The sequence below is a fragment of the Athene cunicularia genome, assembly GCF_003259725.1.
Source record: "Athene cunicularia isolate RWA chromosome 7 unlocalized genomic scaffold, athCun1 chr7_part1, whole genome shotgun sequence".
Classification (NCBI taxonomy): domain Eukaryota; kingdom Metazoa; phylum Chordata; class Aves; order Strigiformes; family Strigidae; genus Athene; species Athene cunicularia.
In genome coordinates, this window is record NW_020799107.1 from 21,932,413 (window position 1) to 21,941,817 (window position 9,405).

General features: G+C 48.9%; 1 protein-coding gene across 1 annotated transcript in view; it reads left to right on the forward strand.

Moving 5' to 3' along the window:
* MARCH4 (membrane associated ring-CH-type finger 4) overlaps positions 1-9,405 on the forward strand; it is a 95,265-nt gene that overhangs the window by 67,367 nt on the left and 18,493 nt on the right. Inside the window, exon 4 of the mRNA XM_026852486.1 lies at positions 967-1,159. Coding sequence (XP_026708287.1) covers positions 967-1,159 — 193 coding nt within the window. The remainder of the gene's footprint in view (positions 1-966; positions 1,160-9,405) is intronic.

A 9,405-nucleotide genomic window follows, 5' to 3' on the forward strand; every position in this document is an offset into this window, starting at 1 on the left:
TTATCCTTCTGCCAGTCCCACTGAGATTTCATCTCACAGCTAAAGGTGGCCTATATACTGTGATGCCAGGAGAGACTGTCTCTCCCTAGCCTGTTTATGCATTTGATGTCTGATTTGCAGGAGGGGCTATGGACCATGTCCCCAAGTCTTGTTAAAGAAAGCTATTTCTCTCTTGGTTTTTACAGGGCAGTTCTCTCAGCAGTGTAAATCTGAGTGAGGAGGTTTTATGATGGATGACAGAGAGGAGTCCAGGTTTAGGATATTTATACCGTATCTTATACAAAGCTATTTGACATAGTGAATGGATTTGGGGGAGTTATTTCTATTTTTTTCTTCTTCTGAGGAAGAAGCATTGACGTTTACCTTGGAACACAGCCTGAACGTGTCATCACCTAAAGGCAGGGTGTCCTGACCACAGCAACTTGTGTTGTTTGTAACAAGTTTTGTGGGATGCGCGCTGCTGCTGTGAGATCCTACCTAGTGCTGTGATCCTGTCAGCTCTCACAAAGTGGCGCAGAGCCAGCTCATGGGAGGCCTCCAAAGGAAAGCTTGGCTCACTGAGACAATTCTTCTCATGGTAATAGGATGTCCTGGTCGAGCATGCTGCCTGCCCTCTATTTGAGGGAGCAACTGAATGTCCTGGTTTGTCATGGGGATGTTATTTTTGGTGTCTTGCCCCCAGTTCATCCTGCCTCCCTCAAGTCTCTGTGCTTTCCTGGTGAGATGCAGGATTCCTCCCCATTGCCTCTTTAGGAGTTGGGGCCATGCACTGTTGAACAACTGCCATGCCTCCACCTCAGATGTGAACCAGGTAAAAGCATTTATGCTCATAGGTGCTCTTTGAGATCTCCAAAACTACCACAATGATGCAAAACAGCAGTGTGCCCGAAGTAACTAATCTTTTCTCATTTTCCTTCCTCCTTCCCCCTTGTCCCCTCTCCTCTTCCCCATTGCCTCCCCTTGCAGTGGCAGGCCATCTCTCTGACAGTCATTGAGAAGGTTCAGATAGCAGCGGCCATCCTGGGTTCCCTCTTCCTCATCGCCAGTATCTCATGGCTCATCTGGTCGACCTTCAGTCCTTCAGCCAAATGGCAGCGCCAGGACCTGCTCTTCCAGATCTGCTATGGAATGTACGGCTTCATGGACATTGTCTGTATAGGTGGGTGATTGTATGTCATGGCATGGCCGAGGTCGCCCACCCGCTCACCCGCGGAGAGGAGTGGGAGATGGCATGGAGAGCTGACCGGTACAGCTCGGCTCAGATTGAGTCTCCCTGGCTTTTCCTCCTCTTTGATTGCACAGCACCTTTGTTAGAGTCCTCCCTGCTCATCTGGGCAGCCCTAGAGTGTCTCCTTGGCTGGGCTGGCAGAGGGACCTGCAGCAACCCCAGAGGGACACAAATCGCTCTTCAGAGCAAGAAGAGGAGTGTAAGGCTGGGGTGTGTAAAGCTTTTGAGAAACTCCTTCCTTTCTGGAACAGATAATTTAGCGACTGCCCCATGGTTGGGTATGGCAGGGTCTCTCCACATGCAACTCCTTGTCTCTCCAGCCCAGTCTCTTTGCTGGGCAGGGGTGGCTACCCCTTCTTTGGCCCACCCTGGAGCTGCAAGTCCCAGCCAGCCCAGGTCATGGCCCAGCCTGGTACAGAGGGGCTCTGAGGATGTAACTGCCTCACACTGAGCAAGCCCAGACAGCAAAGTAGATGCTGACAGCCTGGACACAGCAGGGTCTCCCTGAGAGCTTGAGCTGTAGCCCCAGTGCAGGTCTGCAAGATGGGGGGATGTAGCTGACAACACCTATGGGCAGAGGCACTCACCAGCCAGGCTGTTGAGAAAGCGGTGGTTACCAGAACAGTCCAGTGAACACCAGCCTCTCCAAAGATGCTCCTGAGCAGTGTTCACCCAAGCACATGCCACCATATAACATCAGTTCAGGTGACCCTGACAGGAAGCAAAGAGGGTCCCAGAGAGCTCTTCATCTTTGGGTCCTCCCATCATTGGTATAAAGACAGAAGGAACCTCCCAGAAGCTCAGTGGGACAAGGCAGTCCTCTTGACTTGGTGGATATGTGTTTGTGTGGGTAGAGCCTCTCCAGAGGGAAGGAGCACAGCCCCCAGTTCAGCCCTCGGGAGGAGCAGGACAGACTACATCACAGAGAAGCAGTTGGTGAAATTGGGGTACAGAAGTAAAACTCAGTAGCAGAGACAGAGGTCTGGGCTACACACCCTGGTATCCAGGTTCAAATGGCTCTCGGCTTTAGCATCCTTCCAAGCACAGGACTTGGGCCTGTCAAAAACCAGGCCAGTTCCTCCCACTGTTGCCACCACTCTGCTTTCAACAAGATGTAAGCTTGGCCTGTAGAGATCATCCTGCTCCTTCATGAGATGCTTGCTGGTGGAGCTACCACATCTCTCCAGGAACAAAGGGTGGCAAAGGGGGTGAAATAGAGATGGGCAGCTCCCACATGTTGGCAGAATAGCCACTGGTGACATCTTTTTGCTGGTGGAATTGAGAGTGGAAAAAAAATCATATCTATGTGTGTGCATTTGTGTCACCTTTTGGCAGAGGACAGAAGTGGAGAGCCCCAGCCTGGGTGGATGTCGGTAGTATGATTAACTGGCTTTGGTAAAGCTTCAAGCGCTGAGGGGAACTGTTTAGCTCATTTTTCAGTAGGACCTAATGCCTCCCACATGGTGGAGAACAAACCATGGCAGCCATGAACTGAAGGGGAACTGGGCAGACAGATTCAGATTTGAAGTTCTTGTTTCTTTCTCAGTAATTTTTTTAAGGGTATGGCCTCTATTTCTCTAAGCCCTAAGCTGGAAGCTTTTCTTTTTCCCAGCCAAAGAGCAAGTAGCCATCCCATTCCCAGGAACATTTCAGAGTCATGACTTGGGGCAGTCCCTTGTCTCACGATCCTCCCTGCACAGCTGGTAGTCCTGGTGGCCCAGGCATGCTGGCTTTCCCACAAATTCAAAAGCAAGTGGGAAGCATTACAGATGCAGTAAGTTAACATGTCTGAATGTGGCTTCTCTTGCCCAGCACCTCAGAGACTACCCAGAGATGGCTCCACTTGTACTGTGTGCAGTGAGCCATTGTATACATTTCCCTAGAAAATCTCATATGTGCATGCAGCCAGTCCTCTGCCTCTGCCATGCTCCAGTGTAAAACTTGCTTGTATTGTGCATCAATACCCTTTGCAATCCCAGCTGCTGCTGCTCCCAGGTCTGCAGTGGAGTGGAAAGGAGCTCTGAGTAGTGCTAGCTGAGATTTGGTGTTCACTCTCCTCCTCCTTCTTCTCTTCTTTATTTGCCCAGGTTGAACCAAGTGATAAATGAGGTCTTCAGAGAGAGCTGTGACTCCCTGGCTGTCCATGCAGTCAGGTCTCTCCTCTGAGTGACTTCTCTCCAGCCCTGCTGATTTTGGGGGACTGCATTAGTGCTAACTAAAAGGCGGGTCTGTCCCATGGAGAGGCCAGACCAGGTCAGGCCAGCAGAAAGGGCTGATCAAAGGGAATTCTGCGACTGGGCTTAATTCATCATTCATTATAGCTTTGCTCAACTATGGTGGATGCAGCAATGCCAGCTCCCTAGAAGACTCCCAGTGAGTTCCTCGCTGTGGAACAGCTATACTCCCTCTCTATCCTCTCCCACACCATGCAGCCTCGTTCAGGGTCTTTGATCACAGCCGGACGAAGCTGACTCTAGAGATTCAGAGTTCTGCTTCTGACTGCCAACATGGCCCGAAGCCTCTTGTTACTCTTCGCTGGGCTTTAGTTCCACTTCTGCAAGTTCAGGATAAAACCTCTCATGGATAATTGCAGTGACAACAGTTCTTGAAGTACCAGGGTGCTGTCTGTGCATTTCGGTGTCTCCTCCTCCGCAGCCCAGCCCTTTTCCCCTTTTGCTTTCTAGCCTATGGGTGGGTAGGAGAGATTTAGGAACTAAGAAATGCTCAGTGATGGTGAAAGAGCAGGACATTAAGTGCAGTCAGTACTACCACACCTGTTTCTTCCAACTAATGTAACACACACTGTCTGTGCGTTGTTTGGTAACAGGCTGGGCAGCCTTAGCTAGCAGAATGTTATACTGTAGGTTCTACACTAATTGTATGAATTCCAATTGTTCCTTCCCCCAATTTGACCCCAGGTATTACTTTTACTGGAGAGGGGCAGAGGTTTGAAAGACAAGGCTTTACTAAAGAACAGATGTGCTGAAGCAGATCTCCTCTGTAGTTCCTGCCAGTTCCCATTTCAGTTGTCCTTGGATGTCTCATGTCCTTTGAGTAGCCAGTGACATTTGTCCAGAAGGCCAATTTATACACGGTGTCACTGGAGGTGCTCAGCAGGACACTTCCTCTGGCACTGTAGAGTCTCAAAGCTGGAGAAGACACCAAATCTGCAGAGATCCTGACTATTGTCAGATGTGGAATATGCACCTAGTCAGCAACTGCCCAGCTGTTTAATGTGGTCTCCTCTCTATCAAGTCATTAAGGGATTTAGGTACCCGTTTGCTAAGAGAGAGATATTTATGGCAATTTGCATGGGCAATCTCATGGCAGCACTGGTCTTTCCAACTCAAAGGTGAGGGCACAAGTGCTCACTTGCACATATAGCTGTGAGCACCTAAATGCAGATCATCTGGTTGTTACATTCACTTGAGCTGTACTTGATCTGAAATAGTCACACCATCCCTAAGATGAGCTCTCAAAATATGACTGTTAACTCAGAGACTATTGATCCATGCATCAAAATCCAGGGGTCTTGGGTTTGACCTTCAGCCACTCACATTCAGGAATACACTAGTTTTCTTTGGACTTTGCTAGATCCTAGCATGCTCCACAAAAACAGTTGTAGGGGACAGACACCATTTGCTACCCCTTCACCTACCATGGAAACAAAACCACAACCAATGTAAAATGAGTCTGCTCCTCATGACCAGCAGGACAGATGGTATGGCCCCAAGTGCCAGAAGCTATGTCCATCTGGGCAAGATGTGCAAGATGATTTTTCAACATTGTTCTCCCCCTTGCTCTCAGACATCTAACAGGAGGGCAGGAAGCACTGGAAAGGATTGCTTGGGATTTGTAGGAGTCTCCAATACTGGATTTTTTTAAAGAACCTGTTAGAAAACATATGTCAAGAACAGGTTGTGGAGAGATGATCCCAGATTGTGAAGGAGGAACAGACTAAATGCTTCTTGATATCTAGCCAGACCCAGTGTCTTTGATTCTGATCTCTCTCTTTCATGTGTGCTATCTCTGGTCATGTCTGTAGGACAGATACGAGAGTTGGATTAAACTAGAAACTGGTAATGGTGCCAGCATAGGTATCGCTCTGCTATGAAGCCATCTACAACACAGACATTTGAGATCAGCAACCAGGAAGTGACTGAAAAGTGAGATGGAAGCTGTTCATTTGATGAACTGCTCTCTGCATGGGTCCATAAGAGTTAAATCCAGAAAGGTGGTATAGAGAGGGATTAGCAGAAATGTGGTTACCAAAATGCAGAGATAAATGGAGTGAGGCTTCATAGGCCCGAGTTACCGAGTAGGGAGAGTAGCAGTTCAGAGCTGGGCTGTAAATCCTGAGAGATACCTGCCTGTTAATTACATAACAGTCCTTGGAGGGGGAAGGGCAAGTTTGCCTCTCTCTCTGTTAAGGTACAATTAGGGAAAGTCACCGTTTGTAGATTAAGGTGTCATTTGGGGTCAGGAGGACAGGAAACCATCTCCTGTTAAACAAGGAGGAAGACTGCCAGTTAATGAGAGCATGTCAGTCCAGGCTCAGGCATCACCAGACCAGCTCGGAGGGAGAAGCTTGTCTCAGGAAGGCCATTAGCAGCCTGTGTGCACAGGGCTGTCACTGTTACGGTTTGTGTGTGCCATCCTGCTTGTGCTTACACAGGGGTATCCCTGCAGTTGGCATGCTGGGGGGTTTATCCCCAGTGATGCAAAAGCAATCTGATCTGTCTCTTGTTGGATCGCTCTCTGGTGGGGACTGTTGCTTTGTCCATGCCCACTCAGTCCTTGCTCTCTGACTCACCCTGCCTTGGTGCTGACAGCAGTGCACTTTTGAAAGCACTAAATCCTCATGCTCTTTGAAGTTTTTTCCTTGCTTTCCTTGGCAGCCAGTCCCTGAGGGCATTTGCCTTCACAACAGTAACTGCACTGCAGCTCAATAGCACAAGAGACAGGCAAAGCAGGACCATTCATCCTGCCAACGATTTTTGTTGGCACACCATGGCAATCCATTACAGATCAGGAAGTGTGTGCCCGCTGTTTTTAATCCCAGCTGCCAGCAAGAATAATCAAAAGCATCCAGTACGTCTGATGGCATCTCAGCACAACCGTAGGTAATAACATAAGAAATCAATAGCCAATTAAAACTGATCCACAGCATTTGATCTTTCATAGTGCAATGGGAACAGTAATTAATGAAGCTTCCTTGAGACAGTCACAATTCAAGCTTCCTGCCAAGACTAATGTGGTTTCTTTTTAAATGAGCTTTCCTTCCTAGAGGAAATGCCAGGCTGAGGTAGCCTTCAGGGTTTTTTCTAGCCAGGTCACTTGGGCCCTCAGCATTCAAAGGATTTAGAAGTCAAAGTCCCAACAAAATAAAGACAAATTGAGGATTTAGGTGTCTTCAGGGTCTTGGTCTTCATCGGTATTGATCCAATTCTCAAAAGGAAAACAGATGTTTTCATTCAGTCCCCCCCAAGGTACAAAGCAGGAAGAATTGCTACAGCAGTAGGGAATCAGTTTTGGGGAAGCACCAAGCCCATGCCTTGGCTTAGTGACAGCCTAGAGGCAGTGCACAAGGCAGAGAAGTTCAGCAGATGTCTGTGGAAGAGAAACCTGAGACTAACCCAGACAGCAAACATGCATGGCTTCAACATTCCTGGAAGACACCCCTGAGAGTAGAAGTCTTCCATGCCCTTCAGATTAATGCACTGCTTGCCACACTATTCATGCACTTCTTGCCCAGTTTGCCTGCAAATTGGAGCTACCAGGAGCTAACTGGAGGATCCAGATCCAGGCCCTATCATCAGAGCAGGCAGCTGGGATAAAGTCAGGGAGTCGATTTGGGTTTTTTTGCACTGTGAATCCTGCTTTGCATACATTCAGCCACAATGTGCATGCTCACAAAATCTCTGAGCGAATCATTAGCAGCTGTAAAGGGGGGTGTAGAGACAGGAACAGTCCCCGAAAGGTGCACTGTGGGGCTCTCAAGCTGGGTAGGGACTGTCCCTCGAGAGCAGTCACTGGAAGCCCTGTACCTGGTCCAGCAGCAGCAGAAGCGATGCTGCACAGCTGAGCTGCTGACTGACTTCTTGGCTGATATCCAGGAACAGTGGATGCTTGGCAAAGCCGAGACATGCCACCCCTCTGTTCCTGAAAGATGGGACCTATTTTTATCTAATGCTGCATTGATTATTCAATAAGAGAGCAGAGTGGGCCAGCTGGTGTGCGTGCATGTGTGCTGCTTTCACCAGCGGGCATTTCTGCACAGGCTCAATGCGCCTACTGAACTCCAGTGCAGCCCCAGCAGCTCTCTGCAGAACGAGCACACTGCTGCTGAGCAAAGAACCACAGGCTTTGGATCTGGTTCTGAACCCCCTCCCTTTTTGTGGGGAAGGAGCTTGGCTTCCACCAACTGTCAGAGCAGCACCTGGCCTTTCACACGTGTCCTTTCAATTCCACAGCCCCTCACCACATCCATCTCCATGCAGTTTCCCACTGTTGCAACAGGGCTCCGGAGATGTATTTTGTCATGAATAACCATATGGTGCTCTCTGCTCCAGTGGATCAATGTGTTTAGCATTTAACGAGGGCAAAATAGTTAACATTTTCTGAGGGGGAAAAGAAATCTTTTTACCTTGTGAACTGCATCTTGTGATTTCAAGGGTGATACGTTATAATCAGAACAATGCTTTCCTGTCACTAAACCCTGTGCTGGAATCAAGTGTTTAGTGTCCCTGGGTTAAGTTCGCATCCATGGGCAGAGGCAGAAGCATTCACCTGACTGTCACAGCCTCTACACCACAGCAGGAGATTCCCTTGTAGGCAGCTGGTAGGACCTCCTGCACCAGCTGCATAAATTGTACTGTCTAGTAAAGGCTGGAAAAAGTCCTCAGCTCTGTGCCAGGCTGTGTTTTTCCAACTGCCTTCTGTCCCGTCACTCCTTCTACTACAGCCTCCATCCCCGCAGACATGTTACTCCTGGAGGTGGGAGGCTGTGGTCCATGGCATGCTGTTGTGGCAGTAGCAAGAGGAGTCAAATCCATAGTCAAAGATGAGACCACAGGGGAGTCACCCCTGTGCAGAGTAGATGAGGCTGGTTTTGGTGTGTCCTCAGATCTATAGGGAGCCAGCAACAGAGGTGAGAAGAGATTAACATGAAGCCACATTAATCCAGTTCTGGGACTGCTTCTTAAAGTAATGACTGATCAGTTCTTCTCCAGGAGGAATGGCTACCTACCAACAGAGCCATCTTTCAGACTGAGATACAACAGTCTGTAAGCAAGAACACTGCAGACTCATGAGTGATATCAGGTCAAGCAGTGCAGGTTTTTCTTATTGATGGGAACAAATCTTGGTTTTGCTAAACTTATCCTGTGTGGAAGTTACTCCCTGAACAGTGCTTTTTTTCCTGAACCAGGACCCACCAATGGCAGCCACAGCTGGAGTCCCTCTGCCCTATGGCAGAGCTGGATCCACAGTATCCATACAACCATGCACTGTTTGGCAGTTGTTCAATAAGATCAAATAATGCCAGAGATCCTGTGCCCAGTAATTCAGCCAGAACTTTCTTGGAAGAGATTCAGCCAGCATACAAACCCACAGCAATGACACTCAGGCAGGGCCAGTGTGGAGTGGGCAGTCATCACTACCTGCGGAATGCAGAGAAGCCTGAAGAACCAAAGGTCTGGCCACTTACTATACCAGGTGGAACAATTCACTCTGCTCCACCATGGTCACCTCACAGACCTCTCAGTGTCCTACAAGGCTCAGCTCTTACCCAGACCTTTGCTGCAGACTTAGCCACTCAGTTCCTTTCACTTCTTTCATTCTTGTCAGCTCAGCATTGACAGATCCCGTAAGTGCATATCAACTCTTACCTGCCCATTTCAGCCTGCATCAGCATTCACTCAGCTGGGTACTGCAGCCTCTAAAGGTCTTCAGCAATGGTGGGAGAACTTTGTATATCCAGATCAGGAAGGCAGAAGTTTTGCCCTCCCAGGGATTCTAGCTAGTGACAGATCAGGACTAGCTAGAGGACCCTTGTCCTCTTGGCTCCTACTGCCTTCCTTAGTTTTGCATAGTGCCCTGTGTGAATCGGGGAGACATCCATCTGCAGGGGAGAAGGCAGGGTGACACCTGCAGGGACACTGGGGGGGGGGTGGGGG